The sequence below is a fragment of the Poecile atricapillus genome, chromosome 10 (genome assembly GCF_030490865.1).
Source record: "Poecile atricapillus isolate bPoeAtr1 chromosome 10, bPoeAtr1.hap1, whole genome shotgun sequence".
NCBI lineage: Eukaryota > Metazoa > Chordata > Aves > Passeriformes > Paridae > Poecile > Poecile atricapillus.
In genome coordinates, this window is record NC_081258.1 from 17,137,350 (window position 1) to 17,159,335 (window position 21,986).

General features: G+C 36.3%; 2 protein-coding genes across 9 annotated transcripts; one reads left to right on the forward strand and one right to left on the reverse strand.

Moving 5' to 3' along the window:
• Window positions 1-680: 680 nt before the first annotated feature.
• On the reverse strand, window positions 681-13,175 carry CMC2 (C-X9-C motif containing 2). 6 transcript variants are annotated; one of them, XM_058846044.1, is made up of 5 exons: window positions 13,078-13,155; window positions 9,513-9,583; window positions 6,965-7,101; window positions 2,773-2,844; window positions 681-944 (listed from the first exon to the last, which is right to left on the reverse strand). In XM_058846044.1, exons 3-5 carry the CDS (start codon window positions 7,043-7,045, stop codon window positions 870-872), a joined length of 228 nt encoding a protein of 75 aa, XP_058702027.1. In that variant the 5' UTR covers window positions 7,046-7,101; window positions 9,513-9,583; window positions 13,078-13,155; the 3' UTR covers window positions 681-869. The 6 variants fall into 6 exon arrangements, with proteins under 6 accessions (XP_058702027.1, XP_058702026.1, XP_058702022.1 ...); XM_058846043.1 differs by lacking the exon at window positions 13,078-13,155 and adding an exon at window positions 12,863-13,071; XM_058846039.1 differs by lacking the exon at window positions 13,078-13,155 and adding an exon at window positions 12,825-13,071.
• An 86-nt stretch (window positions 13,176-13,261) lies between these two features.
• Window positions 13,262-21,793, forward strand: CENPN (centromere protein N). 3 transcript variants are annotated; one of them, XM_058845914.1, is made up of 11 exons: window positions 13,262-13,439; window positions 14,019-14,212; window positions 15,354-15,399; window positions 15,953-16,009; window positions 16,419-16,495; window positions 17,537-17,713; window positions 18,412-18,513; window positions 19,044-19,101; window positions 19,493-19,605; window positions 20,341-20,464; window positions 20,789-21,793. In XM_058845914.1, the coding sequence occupies exons 2-11, from the start codon at window positions 14,042-14,044 to the stop codon at window positions 20,902-20,904; spliced, it is 1,041 nt and encodes a 346-aa protein (XP_058701897.1). In that variant the 5' UTR covers window positions 13,262-13,439; window positions 14,019-14,041; the 3' UTR covers window positions 20,905-21,793. The 3 variants fall into 3 exon arrangements, with proteins under 3 accessions (XP_058701897.1, XP_058701899.1, XP_058701898.1); XM_058845916.1 differs by having other exon boundaries at window positions 19,496-19,605; XM_058845915.1 differs by having other exon boundaries at window positions 14,031-14,212.
• Window positions 21,794-21,986: the final 193 nt, after the last annotated feature.

Here is a 21,986-nt window from a genome sequence, read left to right on the forward strand (position 1 = left end):
ACAGCTTTGCTTCAGCCTCAATAGTCATAACTTGACTTTACCTTTGTACCAGAGAAAGCGGAAGAACTTTAGCTTGCATTTTTGGCAGCACTCCTCTTCAAAAATCACTCAGCACACATTGATCATACTTCAACAAAAATCAAGGGGAAGCTTTGTAAATCCCTGGAAATGTTCCATTCTGAATTTCTAAAGCCACTTGCTTTGGGTATGATGAACAAATTGTCTTACAACAGTCTACACTGTACATATGGTTGGCAGGGAGGATTTGTAATCTTCTCAGCTAAAGACAGTAGTTTCATCCTTCTAGCTCCAATAAAAATACTAGAGCTCCAATTATTCCTTGAAAGGCAATTTCCAATTTCAAGCCACATCTGTTTAAAATTTCTTTTTCCTAATCCATTTAAGAAGTGTTATCACAACACTACAAAAAGCGGTGGAAAAAGTAATTTAGTGTTTTGCAATGAAAAACAAACAAAAAACCCTACAAAACCCAAGATATGAAAAAGAAACTGCTAAACACAAGGAAAAAAAATGCAACTCAGTACAAAGTAGGGAACACAGCTGCCCTGAACATATAGTACCTCACAAATACCAATTTCTCATTACTTAACAGTCATAAAATTGCCAGAACAAAGACTTGCCACAGTAGTTTTCTTTTAGAAGTCAAAAATTAAGTTAGGTTGTGAGCAATGTATTGTATTTATTTTTTCATATTGTTTGCCTTGTTGGGAATGAATATGCTTTAGATGCATTTATTTTGCCACCATTTCACAAACCACAGGCTGGACATTGGTGATGAAACACAAGTATTCTTTCAGCTTCCAAGTGAATGTCCCAGTGGAGCTGCAGCTGTCCAGCCAATGCACAGCTCACTTCTCTGAGGCTTTGTGAGCATTTCTTATCCTCTGTCGCTTCTCCCAGTTTCTGCGCCTGTTTTCTTCATACTGGAAGATAGATAAGGAAATTAATAGATCAGCTGTTATCATTAAACAGATATGTCAAATTTAAAATTGGAGAGAGCATTTTTTAAGCAGGAATAGAAACAATATATTTGACTGATGTGTTAGAAATACAGCTCTTGTTAATATCTAGATATAGGTTCATTTTTACTTTGAAATTAATATTTTTACTTTGAAATTAACATTTTTGCTTTGAAATACATGTTTCTAAGTTTGAGGTTATTAAGCTAAAGAGCATTAGAACATTCTAATAAAGAATATTCCGTTAATCTTAAGGAGGAACTTAATTATACCGTGATCTAACATACAGCAGCTAGATTTCACACATGAACTACGAAGAAAAAGTTGCACTGGTGCTATTCTAGAGCACAGGTCAGGCTCTTTTCTTTTTACAAGACACTGATTAATGTGTATCTGCCTTCTGAAACATGAATTTGTCATCACAGGCTTGGTCTATTTTTGATCCTGGTCATTAATTACATGCACAGATAAAGCAGGGTACCAAGATGAAAGGAACAAAGGCAAATTCGGATTGAATGAGGGTAAGGCATGAGGGGATTTTTATTGGTTTAAACAAGAATCCCAACAGAGGCAAGACTCCAGTGTGAAATCAAGAAAACCTTCACAGTTAAGATGAATGTATAAGACCACCATGCTTTCAAATATGCCCCTGCACTAGCAAAAGCTTTAAGACCCTTTCTTTCATTGCAAACAAAAAAGAAACATTTTCATGGCTCAAATAAATGAAAAATTAAAAATCAATGCATCATTTGATATGTATTTCATGAGAAGCAAATTATTCTTGTCCTTACGTAAGAGCATATATTTGTTCAATATTTTAGTAATTGGTATCAAGAATAAAACCCAAGTAAGCCACAAATATTCAATTCTCTATGTAATGTAATAAACTAGTAAAGAAATTGATTTTGAAAAGGATTTGCAGTTTTTCATCCACTATACTGATTGGTCTGTAACTGAAATAATGACCTGAAACATTACTTAACATTTACAGAATGCTTAACTTTTTCCCTTGCCAATATTTTATTTTTCAATAACGCGTCCATGTTTTTATGTAGAATGAGAACAACGGATCTTTAAAAGTTACATCTGTACCTATTCAATATTTGTGAACAACCTTTCAGGGGCTTCCTAATAATGGCATATCAATATAAGTACATTTTAAGAAGGCAGACAAATATAATCATCAAGAACTCCTTTAATGTAAAGACTTCAATGGAAGAAAAAATAAGAATAATGAGATTATGTGGAAAGAAACTTTTTAGTATGGTGAAATTTAAGTAAAAACTGGAAAGTACAGTTTCAAGTTAAAAAGTGTGTGAAATTTTCATTTATATGTTCTGTCATGTAAGCACACCATAAATATAAAGAATACTCTTCTGAAAATGTGCCCATTAAAACAGTTAATCCACTTAAACTCCCACAGTCTTCACTCTTTCATATCTGCAGATATTTTCATATCTTTTCATATATTAAATTCTGTGCAAATACCACTACTAAAAAATATTAAGAAAAAAGTCAGAAGCAATCTGAGAAGTGTTAGTTCCTATCTGAAATATTTGTTTCATTAAAATGTGTTTGCCTATTTTCGTATATCAAAAAATACACCCCGCCATTTGTTAATGCCAGATTTTATTTGACAAATTTATTTTAAAAAGTTTAGATTTGGTCTCAAGTGCCCACAGCAGAATGTACTAACACTTATTGATCCGTACTACTTAGTAAAAAGCAACTCTTGTTCTCTCCCATTTTTTATTAAGCATCTAAGACACAGTATTTATAATTTACTGCTTACCTCTTTTTTTAAGCACTTCCTCATCTCACGGTCAATATCATTGCAATGGCCAAAAAACTTCAAAACGTTGTGCTGATGAGTTAAGGAGAAAAAAAATTAAAATTCAAAGGTTTCTTCCTCTGAAGCTCTAAATTTATTTAAATTCATTTGTATTTTTCAACATATCCTGGTCCTCATTTCCTTTCCCTTTCTTGTGAAAAGTAGTATTTGGTAACTTTTTTCCCCCCACAGGCAGAGGTTTGAGCTACTCCTGAAGCTCACTTGAGCCACCCCTGCCTTGCTGAAAGTTGAAGGTACTCACCATGTACAACCAAACTAAAGGAGGACACCTAAACTGAAGTTATTGTTTAAATGCAGAACATACATTTTATTGATCTAGAAGTCAGTCCTAACTCTCACTCACAGTAGGTTAAATAACGTACAAAAAATAAATATTCTGAACTCCAGGTTGTGATATGGATGCAATGTCTTCCCTGCATTAGTTTTCACCATTTCTTTGTGACCTAGAGAGGCAAAGGATTCACTGCTCCATTATCCCAGCTACCTGAAGAATGTGGTGTTAGTCCAGAAGATGCAGGCACTAGGCTTAATTGACTGGAACATTAGAACCAGTGTAAAAAAATCTCTCACGATCTTGAGGTTAATAAGTAAGATGCATTTACCATTTTTATGGCACAGCTCAACTGTGGGCCTTATGCACATTTAAGTGTTCTGTAGTTTCTAAAAAACTGCAGGCTTTGTCCTCATGAGGGCTCTCCACAGCTAACACGATGGTATTCACCATAAAAATCTGTCCTCTTAGTCAGGATTTCTTAAAGCAATTCCATACCACCAGGCATTAAACCACTCTCAGAATGCATGGTTGTAGGAGGACTTTTTCAGGGGGATGCTTGTGCCATGCCACAGAATCTCATGGCAGAACCTGCCAGCAGAACATCCAAGTGATTTAGAAGACCTGAAGGAGGTGGCTTTTAGTAGATATTTGCAGCTACACAATGAATGATGACAGCTTGGCCTATCTTGCAGACTGCTAATGAATTTGAATTGAAAAGACCAAGAAGAACAAAACAGATGCAAATGAAATCCCTTCCATATTTCAGAGGGAAACTTATGTGCATTTCCACAGCCGACCAGCAGCTGGGTGGATTCATACAAGCGATAGAGGAACACCTTTAAGGATTCAAACAATGAACAAGATCTCGGTCAACAGAACACAACTGAAGTAGGAGTGGGTTAATAAAGTTTATGACAAACACTTAACCATAGCAGTGCTATAATTAGCGTGTTTATACCTCTGCGATTTATAAAGGGCATCAGATGACTCTGAAGCAGTTACACAGAGTAAGTGGTCACTTTACTGCTCACCGATCTTGCTTTTACAACATTTTCATTCCAGCTAATACAGATTTAATTTTGTATTCTACTTGCATACCTGCATGTTAAATTTCAAGGTGAACACTCAAGCTAAATCCACTCTGAGCACTGCATACAGTGGGTTTAATCTATGTTTATTTAGCCAGATTCCTAAAATGTCAATTTCTTGGCTGATATTATAAGGGAAACAAAGAATGAGTTTCTCAAAAATTTTTGAGAAACAAAAAATATATTACACCTATTACAGTGTTACAACTGCAAGACAATACACATTTCTTTGAGCTGCTACCTATGAAAGTTTGTCTATTTATAGTACATACTTGGCACCAGAGTGAAGTTATTAAAAAAAAAAAGTGACATCAAATAGGAATCCCATTAACCTCTCCTCACTAGATACAAAACTTGTTATACAGGGCAGGTTCTAGATTAGGGATAAAGTAAATCAAATTGGCTGTTGTTAAAATGGACACCCAATTAAAAAAATAACGCCTCTCATCCCTTAGGAATGATGATTTAAATTGTAGATGAAGGTTCTTGGGACATTTTGGCATTTTAACACCAAGTAGTCACCAATAACTCATTAAGATCACTGACTTCAGATTTCAGTGAGTTCAATTTAAAAAGAATATTTCAGTACATTCCCCTTGAATTTCAAATGAAAAAGTATTGCTCCCTTTCAACTAAGTGTGACAAAGTCATCCTCAACCTTTCTGGTCTGAGACTGCCAGCACAAACATCCTCTCCCAGCTGAGCACAAGACTGACAAAAGTAATTCCTCTTCTTGTAAAGATGAGCTTCAAACAAAACCAAGAGAATATAATTCTGTGCATGACTATTATTGCTGCTCCCAGTCCCTTCATAAGTTAGATTGACAATAGATTCCTTTGAATCATTTGCTGCCAAGGAGTTCAAGTGCACCTTTTAGTTCCAGCTCTCAAGGCAGTCTAATGAGCTACATCACAGAAGTTCATGATACTTCTATCTTGACATTCATTTAAAACAAAAATGACCAAACCACAAACAAAAAGCCAGCCAACCATTCATTACTTGCAAGCAGTAAATCAATACTGCTGCATTCCTACTCAAATCACAGAAAGCCCCCCTATGTGTGCAGGACAAATCTGAATGTATTTTCTTTCCTAACTGGATTTATTTTCACAATTATGAAAAAACAATTACAACAGTTTCACTTTATATTGCTTACAGTCTGCCTGTTCTCCTAACTGATAGTCATTTGGCAATCCCTTTGATACTACAGCAGTTAATGTACATGTAGTTCTCACTTAATTCTAGCTACTGAACATTTACCTACATTACAACATTAAAGTTGTTGCAAAAAAATCAACCAAAAAATGAAAGGACAAAAGTTTCTACAATCTCTCAAATTACCTAAATGCATTTTTAGGCAAACTAAAATTTCTGAACTCTGAAGAAAAGTGTAACTCCTATATTTAATTCAACTTCTAGTTTTTGGAGATGTTCTGTACAGGAGCAGTGGAATGGGAAGTAGCATCTACGACATGGTAGCAACACACTGCACTGTGTTTATGTTTAAAGGTACTGCACTCTAAGTGCCAACCAACAAAAACAAATTACATGTTGCTGAAGAAAACCAGCACAATATAAAGTCCCTGCAAATGAATTTTAATATTGAAACTCTGCTCCCTTCATTGCTGTAATTTAGAAATCATAACAAAGTGTGGTGAAAATGTTTTTTACTATGTTACTTTGGCTACACTAAAATCTTGCAAAAATGTTGTTCCCCCTCTTTCAGATAAAATGTCTTCTCTCACATTTTGTAAATTATCACCCTTGTTTCTCACCCTGTAACGGCTTTTGAAAGGAAAAATTTACAATTCTGTTCAAAATAGTAAAGCTAACATTTGTATTGTCTTAGAATCTAACTGCAATGGAAAAAAAGTATCAGCATCACAACTAAGCATGGAGGTGAAAATATTGTAGACTGCATGTAGTGGTGTAAATCAGACTTTTCACATTCATAGTGAATATTTAAATATATTTTTATCTCAGTAGAAACTATGAAATTTAACTTTTTCATGCACTAATACAGCAAAATTATCTCTGCAGAACATCTATGTAGAATATACTGGGAAAATAATTAACAACATTGCAATGATAATGCAGAAAACTTTCAATGCAGGGGGTAAATCTTCCACATCTAGAGATGCAGAAGATGTAGGCAACGCAAATTTTTAAAAAGGCTTTTAAACAAGTGAGATGACGATTCCATAATCTTGAAGCAATGAAGAGCCTGGAGAAGCCTGAAGACAATTTAGCATTTTACATCCTTGAGTAGGTGCCTATTAAGAAGATGGAAGTCAATCAGTAATTCCCAATTAGCTTTCCAAGCACTGAACATCAGGCATGTGGCTGTTAGGATCCCCATTAACACATCTGCTTATAACCACACTGAAGCATCTGCCCCAGGGACAGCTGGATGTGGAAATGTCATAGGCATACAAAAAGAGGACATTTAAAGCTGATTTCATTATTGTTTTTTTGAGGGATACACAGTATTAAGAGGTGCAGAAGTTATTTCAGTCCTTAAAATAGGTGTCTAAGTGTTAAGCTGTGGCACAGAAAATTTTAAGGTATGTTGGATTTTCTAAATAAATTACTGGCATGATTTTATATAAAGTCATCAAAAAGCTCTTCAGTGAAAACACACCAGCTGTATTTCATGGCTGTTCTGCCTAGAGGAGGGTTTTCTCTCCATGATCATATAATATCATCACTAATTTATCTGACACTCATTTCCCCAACCCACCCACTCTTTTCTCTGCTCAACACTTCTTACCTCCTTGTGACACTTCTTGAGCAGACTGATAATTAGGTTACACTCTTCAGTGTGCAGATGAGGAGACAGGTCTGGATGCATCTTTAGTTAGGGATGATTTTAGTAGCACAAGGACAAGAATCTGAGAAAATTTCCACCTGCCAACATTAAAATAGTGTTACTAGCAAGTCTGATTGTACATGTAAGATATTATCACAGTGTTATTTTAACAATATTTGAGATTAAAATGCAGCTTAATGCATATCATTTATATTACACAGTTACAGTCATTAAACCTAGCACATGTCTGATGTTCTATACAACCCAAATGTTAACAGCCAACTAGAAATTTATCATCTTGGTACCACAGAAATAAGCACACAACTGAGATTTTCATTTTCAGGGACTCTCTAGCACCATTAATCTTTCCTAAACTCCAGATTATCTTTTTACCTTCCTACTGCAATCTTCTGCTTTCTTACTTTAAAGAGGGTATGTGATTTTCTTTCTACCTTTTACAAAGATTACAACAGGAAGCACAATGCTATTCCATTACAGAACTCTGAGAATTGGCATCTTTTTTAGCTATCTATACACTCTTTAAAAAAATCCTAATCCAGACATTGGTGATGCTTTAAAAACCGGTACTTAATCACTTCATCAAAACAATAATTATATTTATTTTAAATCAGTAAGAATTGAAATGCCCTTTCTTGCAACTCTGTATTGTTGCCTCTTGCTCCTTTGAAAAGCAATGGGATTGGTCTTCTACATAAATCCCCCACTTCATCAGATAGTGCAAAGAAGCACTTGGGTTTCCCTCATGTTTTCCCTCTGGAACACTAAAGGGGAACACCCTTTCCTGCAGGGTTCTGTGGGGGGGGAGAGAATTCTTTAGTTGAAATGGACTGAAAGCATCATATGACAGGCTGAAGGAAGATGACATCTTTGTTCAGGAAGATCACCAGGAAGGGGAGGAGAAAAGTCCAGTTCATACCAGAACAAATGGGCTTATCTTCCTAAATTTTATTTTTATGGCCCATACTGCCACTGAATAAGAGAGATTTGTTTGTTTACTTAGTATTTTGTCATTTCCCCTTCTCCCAAAGGGATCACCTTTCCGGTTGCAATACATCAGACAAACACCACTACAACTTGTACTAAGCAGTCATCACTGTCTTAATACTCTTGATAGATAGACTGGACAAATACAAGTAGGCAACGACCAGATTTTACAACTGCAAAATCCCAAAATTCAGCTGCAGGGCTGACAGTAATAATCTCCACTGCTATTCCTAGAATGCTCAAGGAATATATTCAGCTTAAAGAGCCACATACACTCATATATCCAGTACTTCCCATCATGTGTTCAGCTTAACAAGAATTAGATTCCCACAAGCAAACTTAACTCTAAAAATACAAACATTTAAAAGCCACTTGAGAACCATGAGAATATGTTTCACATAGTGTTGTAGTGATTTTTTCTAAAAACCTTCCCCCATACTATCTGTTAGTCTAATATTACACTACACTTACTCTTAGCACAGAAGTTGTTGGAAACTGTACAAGTTGCTTAAACATTATTTTAAACAAATTAACAAATGAACCTTTAGAAATATGACAGCAGGAGCATGACTGTAACAGCAAAGTGATTAAGACCCCTGCTGTGTTATTGCCACCAGCTTTTGATTGCATGCCACGCAAAGTCAATATGTTTTAAATTTATCAGTAGAGCTTTTTTGATAGCTCTGGAGTTAGCATTCCCCTGAGAGGGTGACCTGCTCAATGGCTGTGTGTTACTTTAACATGTGTGAACCCAGATGATTATTAAAGCTCTTCATCATTCAGCCTCTGCCTGCTCTTACTAAAACTGTCATCTGAGCTGGCAGTCTCAGGAGAAAGCAACAGCAGTGTCCTAATGAAACAGGGAATGCACATCAGCACAGGCCAGGAAGTCAAACAGAACATTTCAAGGAAAGATTCATTATTTCTACACAAAGAACAGTAATCACTGCCATTGTTTGCAAAAGTATTCTCAGATCATAAATGAAAGCCACCAGTGACATAAACAGAGGTGATGGTGCACTTCATTAGTTAGCAGCCTTCTAACAACTTCAAGGGCTTTTCCAATGGTGCCTCTTATAGAATAGATGATACAAATCAAAGGTCTTAACTGTCACACCAGTTCATAGATCTGTACTCCTGAAATTTTCAAATAACATTCAATATTAGAGTGTTTCAAGTTCTAGCACTCAGCTCTTGTAGGATGTGATGGACTAAGTAACAAAACATCTTTCTGTGCTTCTCTGGAGGCTTTAAGCACTTCTGAAGTTATGATGGAGCAGTGCTCCCAGTCCTCAATATTAAACTGATGCTTAGAAATGTCAGACTAGACACTGGTCTATAAATGAGCAGGGAGAGCTGAAATCTTTTGGCTGGAGGGGAATGACTCTGACAAACAAAAGTTTCAAGAGAAACAACGATGTGTATGAAGAAAGGACATTGGTTTCCTTGGTTTCTTTTTAATAACATTCTAATGAAAAACAAGAATTGCAAGTTTCCCTCTTACCAGAATTTAAGTCCAAATGGACAGAATTTTATATAGGTGGTAGCTCACAGGAACTGATCTATAAAAGAATACTGGGAAAACAAAACAAAACAAAATCACAGGAAAAATTTGTGAATAAGCAATATAAATTGCTCTGAGGAAACTACTCACAGAAATGTGGGGTAAAGAAAGCCAAGGTAAACACACAATTTCTGTACAAGAAATACTGGAAGTGAAGTAAAAGAACAATATTTAAAACACACAGGAATTGCTTTAGAACTGCAAAATGCTAAGCAAATGTTAGTATCTGAAGTGAATATCTGGAAAGAAGTAAAGAAATTATCTCTTTACATAATGGCAGTGACATATTTCACTGGTTTGCACAGAAATGTTCTGCCCTTTAATGTGTTTGATATGAGATTCAGTACCATTTTTTCTTTCTTAATAAAAATTACATTACATAGGTATCTCAATGATTTGTTAAAATACCTTAAAAATACAAATTTTCATAAACTATTAGTCTCTGAACATAGAAGACATGGATAAATATAATTAATCTTTCAACTTCCTAAACCAGTTTCTAGATCTATGCTATTCTTCTGGGGAAAAAAATAATTAAAGAATTGTCTCATTCCAGTATCATATCCTGTCTGGTTTCTGCTTAAGTAGGGAAAATACAGGATATTCTAGCTGTATGGTTTCCCACATAAACCAGATTTTTTCTAAAAAATTAAAAGCCTAAAGCTGGAAATTCTCTGATAATGTTACTGAACTTCCAATACTAATATTTCTGTTTAGAAAAATAATTACATAATTCCTTGTGTAAGCAATCTTGGCACACTATGCATCTCCAATTTTTTAACAGCAATCAAAATATAAATTATCAAAACATGATACTCATCCCTAATCTTAAAATTGATCAATACGTGTGTTCAGCACATTAAGTATTTCACATTAATTGCAAAAGGAATGTACATGTACCACAGAATTAAAATAAAACTGCAGACACCCAGGAAGTAGCAGAAACCAAAGGGTGACTCAAAAGAGCAGGGAAGAACACTGTGGGCATTTCGTGTTTGAGACCAAAATTTAATAGGATAAAATGCTCATTTCTCTCCATGTGCCAATTTTCCATTTGAAAATAACACAATCATAATTTTTTCAACCTTCAATGGTAAAAAACCCCCAAACCACATGAATTCACACACTGTTCAGAAAAACGATCTCTTAAAGCAAAATGCAAATGCTTGTTTAGTGACCCTGATGATGAAAAATTGCACCTAAGCGCCTCCATTGCAAATGAAGAAACTCTTTAGCAGGAGCACAGAACTCTGCTTTGCACAGCGCCACAGAACACAAGCATTTGCTGCAAATACTCAAGGCCCACAAGGCGGCAGCAGGACCGTGCAAACCACAACAGGGAATCACAGCAGGGAGGGGAACAACCCCGCGATTCCTCTGAAGTCACTCTACTCTCCACGTTTAACATTTATTTTTCAAGTTAATCTCACTGTGTAACTTGAGCAATACAAAAATTTGGAGTTTCACATTCTCAGTTGCACGGTACTGTTCTGTTTGGTGTTTGGAAAAAAGTATTTACAATTTCAACAACTTGTTGTTTACTCAAAACCTATTTTCTCTAAGATTGTACAAATTTTTAGCATAAAAAATTCAGCTCCACACCTAACAGGCTGGTGTCTACCTCAAGATATCATTCGTGCCACTTCAGCAGAACTGCATGCCTAGTGTTCTTTCCTACACAAAGAATTTTGGCAATAGTTTTGAATCCTCAGTGATCAGTGAAATGAGAAATCACAATTGATTCACACCATTTCAAAACCCAAGGGAACTCAAAACTCAGGACTCTCTTTCTACCCTTCAGTAATATCATTAACAGCTTCCAGACCAGGATATTAAAGAGTCACTCTATGCTGCTGTCCTTAATGCTATGATTAGGCACATTGAGAATGACCTGAAACTTTCCAGAATCTCCAAGAAATTTTAAAGTTCACTTTAGTAAACCAAGCTTAGCTAAATCTTACAAAATTTACTCATGACCTCTTGAATTTCGGTCTCTAAAAATATGCACTGGTTTTCCAACATCATGTATTAGAATGGGGGAAAATAATTTAGAAACTTATCTAGAAGACTAGAAAGGAAATGCAAAAAGGGTCAATTATGTCTACTTTAAGATCTCTTTAATTATGTAGAATGCACTTACTTTCCCTGAACCTAAAGAATAATTTTTTAATGTTGATAAATAAGATTCATAATAATTTTCTTTTTACATGAGCACTTTCTGCCAACAATTCAACCTCCCTCATAGCAGTAGAATTAGCTCACCTGCTTTTAGTACCTGATGAAACTACATCATACCAATACATACCATATACATTTCATACTTGGCAAAACAAATTAAGAAGGTGTTAATCCTACGAAACAGAGCAGATGGAACACCAACTTGAATACTAATTTCTACAATTTTATCTATGGTTGAAATAGGTGATCGAGTAAAGTATTAGAAGATACTTTCACTTCTTGGCAATGATTTAAGGGCGTATTCATACAAGAAATATCAGCAGTGTTTTGGCAAGATTAGTGGGATGTTTTTATTATAACATACAGTCAGTACCACTGCACAGTACAACATTGTATCTAGATTACTGTATCTAGATATCTATCACAGTATATAGATGACTAAAGCTGTCTCTTCCTAGTCCTGTTATGCCTTTGCAGAATATACAGGTAAGAACGACAAGATCCAGACACCATGTAACTAAAGCACTGTCTAGTGGAAGGTACCCCTGCCTATGGCAGGGGGTTGGAACAAGATGATCTTTGAGGTCCCTTCCAACGCAACTCACTCTACAATTACATAAGAACAAGGTGTTGTCACCGAATTCCTGTTTTGCCAGCTGCTCTTGTACTTCAGCTGCATCCACTCAGGCTTCATTCCATCTCATCTCCATTTCATTAATTTCCAAAGAAGAACTCTATGAACCTATCAGAATCTTCTTTCTTACTGTAAAACAACCTTCCCCCCTTCAAAAAGAAAGGGAGCAAGCCGATCACATTTCCATGTTAGAAAAGACAGGCTCTGGCCCCTCCAGCAGCCCGATCCCATGACGAAAGGCAGGTAGCACTCGGCAGAAAGTAAACATTGTTTAGTAGCACGGTTCTGCCATGGGGTGTGGGGCTGAGACAGCTGCTGTTACCAGGTTAAGGCAGCGGGGGGTCCCACTGAACCAGCCCACCCTGTCCGCAGCTCCTCACTGCTCCCGGGAGGCCTTAAAGAATGATGGGACACACACAGACACAGGCAAAGCAGCTTACGGCAGCCACAACGGAGAGACCCTTGATCCCGCTCAGACCTGCCCTTCCAAAGCTCTCCGGGAGCTCCGGACGACGTTGCGCGGTGAGCGGAGGGTCCTAGAAGGTAGACCCGAGCTCAGCTCGGCACGGCCCCCCAAAGCCAGGCGGCTGGAAGGGAAGGCGGCAGAAGGAGGGGAGGGTTTCTCTATACACCCTCTTTTCCCTGAATTTTTCCCTTTCCCGCTGGCTCTGCCCGAGGCCGCCCCTCACTCACCCCGCTGCAGGGCGGGCGCAGTGACTCGGCCGGCCCCGGCCGGAAGCCGCCTCAGAGAGAAGAGCGCGCACGGCGCCGGCGCCGGAGAGGGGCGGGCGGGGCTGCAGGCGGAGAGCCTTGTGATTGGATAGACGGGGCAGGGCGCCGGGGCTGATTGGTCGGTTCGAAAGGCGGGCGCGGGAGCGGCGTGAGGCGGCCGGGCCGGGTCAGGTCGGATCCGGTTCGAGTTGGGTCAGTCCCGGGGTTCTGCGCTCTCGTGCCCGCTGTCCGTGGGTCCGGACACTCATCGGACCGGACAGACAGTAACAGCCACAGTCCTGGGCGGCACCCAGCACCCCTCTGCTCGCATCAGGCCTCCGTCGGTAAGAGAAGCTTTTAACGGCGTGACGTGACTTGGTCAGTTCAGATTGAAGAACAGGGGACTGAGAGGGGAATCAGCGCAGTGTACAACTTTCTCGTGAGGAGAAATGGAGGGGCAGGCCGTGATCTCAGATGATCAGTGACAGGATCCCAGCATGAAGCTTTGTCAGGGAAGGTTTAGATTGGATATCAGGACGAGGTTTTTTTATCCAGTGGTGGGGTTGGGCACTGAACAGGCTCCCCAGGGCAGTGGTCACAGCACCAAGCCTGACAGAGCTCAAGAACTGTTTGGACGACACACTCAGGCACCTGGTGGAATTCTTGGGGTGTCCTGCACAGGACTGGGAGTTGGACTCTGATCCTTGTGGAACCTTTCCAATTCAGGATGTTCTGTGATTCAGTATCTATGTAAATTACTGCATGTATTTTAACTTGCCACTGTCTAAATCTGTAGTAGTGCCGCACTTAGGACTGACATCAATGTCAGCCAGTTGTGCCGAGGTGCAGCTCTGTATACCTTCGAAGAGAGCAAGTCCCCTGAGCCTGCCTGTGGCTTTGTCTTATTTTCTTTAACTTTTCAGGTTTCCATCCAGGTGGTTCCATCATGGATGAAACTGTGGCTGAGTACATCCGAAGAACAGTGCTAAAAATCCCAAGGGATGAAATCAAGATGTTGCTGCAGAAATGGGGCTTTCTCTCTGAGGCACAGCTGCAGACTTTAAATTTCCACCAGATAAAGGACAACATTTCTCAAGAAGTTGTTCAACTCTGTGAGGTAAATCCCCTTCTTCAGAAAATGTCAGTGACATATAGGGTGCATGAGAAGCATTACGAAAAAAAAACAGAAACATTAATCTTTGGCCACAACACAGCCTCAAATGGCACTTTGTAGTCTGGAAAATGTAAAGCTGAGCTGATAACACCATTGATTCTGTCTGATCTAAATGAGTGTAGAACAGACCTATACTAAGTATGAAAATATATGTTTTGAGCTCTTAAGTTATGTATGGTAGATAAAAGCTTGGTATGTAAAACCTTTAAAAAATGAGTGTATTTCTAAATTGTAAAATAAAGGCATTGATTGAAATGTGTACTTATTACAAAGTCCTGACTTAAAGCTATTTAGCATGGTAATGATAACATTAGTTTATATGTTTTAGACTTTTAATGTTTGCTCTTTGTTTGTTTGTTTGTTTTTTTAAACTTTCCTTGGCCAGAATTACTTCCATTCAGCATGCTGTAAGCAAAAAAAATTATATGATACTGATTTTGGTTTACCAGGAAGTATTATTTAAATATTTAGATTTTAGTGTACTGGAAGTCTTTAATATCATAACCCAGATAGACACAGTTATTACTGATACATCTTGAATTCTGTAGCTTTTTGTTTGATTCCCTTTGAATTTCATACTAAAAAATTGCTTACCTGGAGCAAACTACAGGAAAGAAACTCTTAAGTTATTCTCATAAGACAGCAAATGCCATATTTTAAAATAGCATTTTTTTGTGAAATACTTGTATCCATAACAAATTGTGTCATGCAGTTTCTTAAAAATCTTTCCATGCTGTACAGTATAAATAAGCAATAACCAATATGTTAAAACTCCTGACATTGAAATATGAGTCAGTGTTGCATTGTCACAAATACCCATTAACTTTCTTTCTAATTGCTTGTACATCACACTGTAAGGATTATGTTCCTCTTGCAGAGGAACATTTAAACCTTGCTGAAATAGTTTTCATTATTAATTTCACAAAACCTGAGATCTGGTGTGGTGCCTTTGGAGAGAGTGTGTGTGCTGTGGGCTTCAGTGCAATATCCTTTAAACTACCAATGCTGAGATTATTTTTCACTTGATAAACTGTTATTGGGCACTCTGGACCTGTAGTTCACTCTGCATTCTTGTTCTTTCTAGGAAAATTCTGCAGACATAAAGCAAGCAGCGGTTCTAGACATAATTTGTACGTAAAAAGTGAATTAAAATGACATTTATTCTTTCTGAGTAAGTTCATAATGCCCTTATTTATATAGTGATGACCCTTGTGCAGTGCAGATACATCTGGGGTAAGCACATCACTTTTTAGATGAATCTTATTGGATGTGACTTCTTTTACAAAAAGCTCAAGATCAACTAAAGTATGTAACTCCTAATTCCAATATCAATTCACAACTTGATTAGACAATAGTTAAAATCAAGGTTTCTTCTAACAGAGTACATGTCTTACATTGGGCAGTTTAGGTAAAACCCTTCCTTGAACATTGAACCCCAGGGATGCCCTTTATTAGCTTCTCACCAAATTATAAAAGAACTTTACATCTCTTTCAATAAAAAAACTATTTTGGTTTTATGATTGCTATGAATGGTAGTTTAAGAATGTTAATACATTATATTGCATTATCAGAAGTAACACTTTTTTTAAGTAACCTATCTATAAAAGTACTGTAAAATTTTTTGCTCCTTTAATTCCTGTTTGATAATACATTATGTTATTGAGCAATTCCTCTTTTTCTTAGACAACCATGTCTACCAAAACAAAAGAATGTGGAATGTTTACCAGATGAAAAAATCAGGTAAAATGTCTTTCCTTTCTCTAATCCCACAATTCTCAGCAGCTTAGTGCTCTGCTGATTCATATCCTACATTTTAACCACAAATGTAGTGTCATCTGGGTTTTTTCTGTAGAGATTTTTAACATTTTACTGCAGCCTAGTACGAATTTTTCAATTGAGATTATTTCAGAATACTTTCCATTAACTTCTCAAGCAATTATTACACATTAGTAACTACTAATTAAATATTAATCTTTTCTCTGTATAACAATAATATGGGTCAGAATTAAAATACAGCTTTTTGTATAAGGTAATGCAACTTCAATTTTTTCTGCTTAATTTTGTTTCACCAAAACTAAAAACATCTCCAAACTACTTCTTGTACACACAAATCTTATTTCTGGTTGGGTTTTTTTGTCTCATGTAACAGGAGAAGACTTGGAATATTTTGACATAACAGATTTCAAAAAAACATTTAAAGGAAGGCTTCGGTCAGCCTTGAAAAATGTAAGAATAAATCCATTCTAAATTTGCTTCACAGCTCTGGTGTCAACATGTTGTTTTCATAATTGTTCCATACAGTTTGAGTCAAGATTTAAATGGAATTATTAATTTGAGAATGATAGGAACTGCATGTAAAATAGGAAAAATGTACTGCATCTGTTTTAGAAACTTCACAATTATGCTGGAAGGAATTAAAATGTAGGTTTGTCATAAAATGTGACTGGCTTCAAGAAAGGCAGCATGTTAGTGGTTTTTATCAGATCTTTTCCCAGTTTGCAGGAGCCTTTAATTGCTTTAGCTTACCAATTTCATTTGGGCAAGGGAGCAGAAAATGCCTCTGGCTGATCACCTGTGTTACTCCGTGATACCCAGTGGGTTCCCACTCACAACAGGAGAGGGCAACAAATCCAAATCACACTCACAGCCAATCAGCTGCAGTTCACATCACTCTCTTATAATAAAGTTTTACAATATTTTAGGGGTTTTGTTGTTTATTTTTTTTTAAGTCAACCTCCTTGAGTCAAGGTAAAAAGAAGTAAACAAGGAAATCATCAAGAATAGAAAAGGGAATGTTCAAACTTTTGATTGTGTATTCTTGAGCAGTGATAAATATTATATTCTGGTCTAAATTCACAAGTTGATTGAAAGTTTAGTTTCTCCAAATGACATATTTGGATTATTGCCACTAGCCCTCCCTCTAAACAGACATCTTTGTGTTATTTTCCCAAAAGAGACATCAGTGCTTTTGTAATAAGCTATTTTCTATTTTCAGCCTTCAACAAAAAAATGTATATTGACAGGAAGCAAAGCAATATTAGACTTTGAAAAGTGATTTTTCTTTTCATCCCAGTTTGTGAGCTTATTGTTTTTCTGCGGAAATTTTATTTAAATACAATCTTTACAACACTTAGTGTGTTTTTTTTCTTACTCAGGCAGTGGTACTAAATTATGTTTGCGTCTTCTAAAGAGAGATGTTAAGAAATAAGAAAATCTTTATAGATACTTAAATGTGTTTGTAAATCAAAACTCTTCTTTTTCTGTCAGGTTACCATCACCTTTAAGGAATATGAGGATAATGCAATCTGGATTAGAGTTGCCTGGGGAACACCAAATAAAAAACCAAACCAGTATAAACCCAGCTATGTTGTGTACCATTCACAGACTCCCTATGTCTTCATTTCTACCTCAGTGCTGAAGAGCACCTTGCCTCTGCTGTGTCAGGTAGAGAATAAAACTGCTCAGACCCTGAATTCCCCACAGTTGTGTACAGCTATAATTGGGTTAGCTTTTAAGAGGATTGGTAAAGATGCCTCACTTAAAATAATTTGCTAAACAATATATTGTATTTTTTTTTTCTCCTTAGCTCATGATAAAAATGGGGCAAAACCCAAATCTTCGGTTTGGTGCATTGTGAATAAATTCAGTTTATTGGGATTCTTACTGCTCCTGAATGTAATTTCTTAACCAAGTCTTGGGCAGTATTCCATTAAATTGTCTCAGAAGTTGAAAACTATTAGATCAATACTGTTAACTTCAAGAACTAAGCATATGAGCTACTCAGGGAATGCTGTTGATTTCTGTTAACTTGTGGTGATCAGCTTTGATAGTATTTTTTTCCCCTACTTAGAAACCACCTCAAATTTCTGTAGTAGTAGTATTTTATGATTCTGTTTGTTTATTTTTCAGCTGGTTAGACTATGGCACTTAGCTTGTTAATATTGTGAATGCTTTGAAATATTAACCTGAGCTGTATAACAATCTCTGCAACATTTTTTGAGATATGAAAATCCTAGTTAAAGGGCAGTTGCTTACCTTGAAACAAAAACATCACAATGTCTAGAGATGTTATGTTTTTTGCAGATTACTAACACAATGATGATTAAGACTGGTGTTAAAACAATTTCAATTTTTATTTAAAGGCCTTGATGGTTGCTTCCAATTACCATGACATCCGTGAAATGGAGCTTCGAAGTCATTCTTTAAACTCCCTTAAAGATATTGTGTTTAAGAGATATAGCCAGGTGAGCCACTTCACAAGTAAATCCTAAGTCTTGCTTTTTGTTTCAGGCCTAGTTCTCACCCCCTAGCAAGGGGGAAAATTCACCTTTTCCAAGAGATCATCCAGTTAAAATAATATTGAACTACTGAGGTTGACAGGCTTTTATGAAGGTAACATTGCAATGGGGATAAAAAATTATTTGGTATCCCACGTACCCTTTATTATTGTAATTCCTGATGGCTAAACTCAGACTAAAAATTACATGAACAATTCAGTCCGAAGCTTTTTTAGCATCTTTCATTAGGCTTTCTAGAGCCACGGGTTGAAGGCTGTTGGAATGTGTGCTTAGTCTGCTCATCCATGTAAAACTTGTAAACAGGGAAACATTCTCAAATATCCTAAGACAGGCATTCTTTTTCAAAATTAGCTTGGCTTCCAGACTTCTTCAAAATTTGGAAGATCATTTTTCCAGAATGAGAAAAAATTCTTTTCAGCTGGAGGTTCTAAAAGTAGAACTGAACTAAAATCTTTTTTTCCTCTCTCTCCATTTAGAACTTCCAAACTTACAGTCCAAAACCGCTGGAAGGAGGGAATGTAGAACCAGAAAAAGGTATGTTTATTTGAAATTTAAAGGCAGTTTAAATGTCATTCCTGCTGGCCTGTGAAATGAGATTGATAAAAGGAAGTATACATATGCTCCATTCCCATTATGTTATCCATCCCTGGTGCCTTAATACTGGCTGGCACTGGGAGAGGTCAGTATTTCTCTGGCTTTGGACATGGAAACTAAATCCACTCAGTGCCTATCATCTCACATTCGCTTGTGTTTTTCTCTTGCTAAGAACTGAAAATATAAACTTATCCAAAAAAAGAGTGCAATGAGTTCATTAAAACTATTATTTACAAATTTTCATTTGGAATAATTTGATCAAAAAAACAGTATTACAGCAGCTGACAATGTTGTCTTTCTGTTTTCTTTCCCCTATTCTTCTCCCCTGCAGCAGATATAAGGATAGTTGAAGAAAACAAAAGTGAGAAAGAAAGAATTCACAGATTGAACCAGGAAGTTTTTGGCAGTGGTCCCTTACCAAAACTCGAATTTGCACAATACAGGGTAGGAAAAGCAACCAATTTGATTTGGGGTTTTCTACTTTTAATGAAGTAGTTGTTAGATTAAATATCAAATTTAAGAAATATTATGGGTTTTTTCAAACTTTAGGGAGTTTTAAAATTTTAAATAAAAATATTATTATATTATATATTAATATAATAGTGTAATATTACATATTATATGTTATTGTCATTGTTATTATTCATTTTAATATAAATGAGTTAAAATTCTCTGTAAGAAACAGATTGAAATTTAGTCAGAGTTTTAAATCATGTTTCAGACTTTCAGCCTTGTGAAGTCAGCATTTCAACCTGTTTTTGTAATAAAGGTAGACTTAGACTAGCAGTGTGTTGGAGCATGAGAAATTAGGATTATTTTAAATACATGCAAAGTTTATGCTGTGTATGACACCATAACTGACTTCTCGATGATGCACAGGTTTTATTGCATGAACAGATAAATTGAAAATTCTAAGAAATACTAAATGTTTTCCAGTATTACTGAACAAAGCTGCCTCTTGTTTTCAGCAGAAAACTCTGCCACATGGTGGCACCCTCCGATTTTACTACAGCATTCCTCCAGCTGGAATCATGTTGTCATTGCAAACTGGAGTCTTATTTAAACATAATGTAATATGTAGTGTAATAAATAATTAGAGTATGTAAATGTAATATGTAATAACATGTAAATAAAATATATTCATTGCTTATACTCATTGGTTAAATTTTGTGTTAACAGCTTGAGACAATGTTTAAAAGTGATCCTAAAATGGATGTTTTGGATAAAAAAGAACCATTCAGATGTTTGGTCAAGTTTTCTAGTCCACATCTCTTAGAATCACTGAAATCCTTGGCACCAGCAGGTAAGTGTTCCAATTCTGTAAAATGGAGGGAAATTCCAGAGTTTTAAATATTTCTGTCATCTTACATTCTGCTTGTATAAGGGAGCAACTTCATAGTTTGTTTAGAAAAAGAAACATAGTAGAACAAAAATGTTACCACTTTAAAAACTTACATCTAAATATCCAACAATTTATTCTTAGAATTACTGGTTTGTATATGGATACTCAAGCTGTGCTTTTAGTTTTAGTGGTTTAGTTTTGTGTTTCAGTTTTATTAACAATTATGAAAGATAAATAATGCTTGAGTACAGCTGCAATTATCTCTCTTTCTCTCTCTCTCTCCAGGTATGGCTGATGCACCACTTTCACCACTTCTTACATGCATACCACATAAAGCTAGGAATTATTTTAAAATTAGAGAGAAAAAAGGTTTATTTCCAGAAGGTTTCGTGAGCCCTTAATTTAAAACTGATTCATAGAGGAATATGCAATATATGAATTTTGAATGTTACCACTGCTCTTAACTGTATTTTTAATAGTATTTATGAAGCTAATAAAGACACAATAATAGCTGTAGCTATTCTCTTTGCTATCATAGCTGTAATAGCTACAATATTGCAGGTGGCCTTTCATATTTTGCACAGAACACCTGCCCCGTTTGGAAAGAGGGAAACAGTCCCATGCAAAAGGGGGGTCTCCCTGGCTGAAGCTTAGGCACATTTTTATCTAAGTTGATAAATTGTATTCAAAGACTATTTCAGGGCATAGGGAGGAATGGACTTTGAGAATACAGATGTCAGTGAGAGGCTTCTATCCAGCTTTAGGGGGTATTAATTCAGCTTCCAAAGTCTTTCTCACCAAGGGCAACAGCCAGTAACAAATACTTGAAAATCTGCCTGTCACTATTAATGTCTTAGGATACTTTATGTTGGAAGAATACACTGAAAGAGGCAGTATTTTCTTTTGAGGAAGGTACATGTTTTAGAACATCTCAATTAATTAATATTTGATCCTTCTGACATTCTTGCCTGTTGCCACTGTATTTTATGCTTGGGGACAAAGATTATTGGAATCAAGATGGCAACAGTCACTGATGCAAACACCTTTGCATTGGAGTTCTTTAGAGTTGGTAAACATTGGCAATTGTATAGATATTTTCTGCTTTGTTTTTTTTGATTCATTTAAATGAATTTTGATTAATTTAAAATGTACAAGTTTTTAATTGTTATCTGGATTGTTTTGTGTATATTTGGTGTATGTAGAATTCTAATATACTTTCAGTAACTCAGTGTGCAGAAGCAGCTGTATGTCCAGAGGTTGTATGGGCATGTTTTTGTTTTTAGGCTGTAAATAAATGCGTAAATTAGGTCTTCTCATAAAAGTTTGTTTGGCCTGACTTGACATATATTTTTATATATATTGTATACATTATGAACATATGTTATCATATACTGATTTTTGGCTTGGTTTGGTTTTCAGCACATCTATAACTCACACATTAAAAGAGATTTGGGACTATCAGCTAGTGGTATGGATTTTAGGA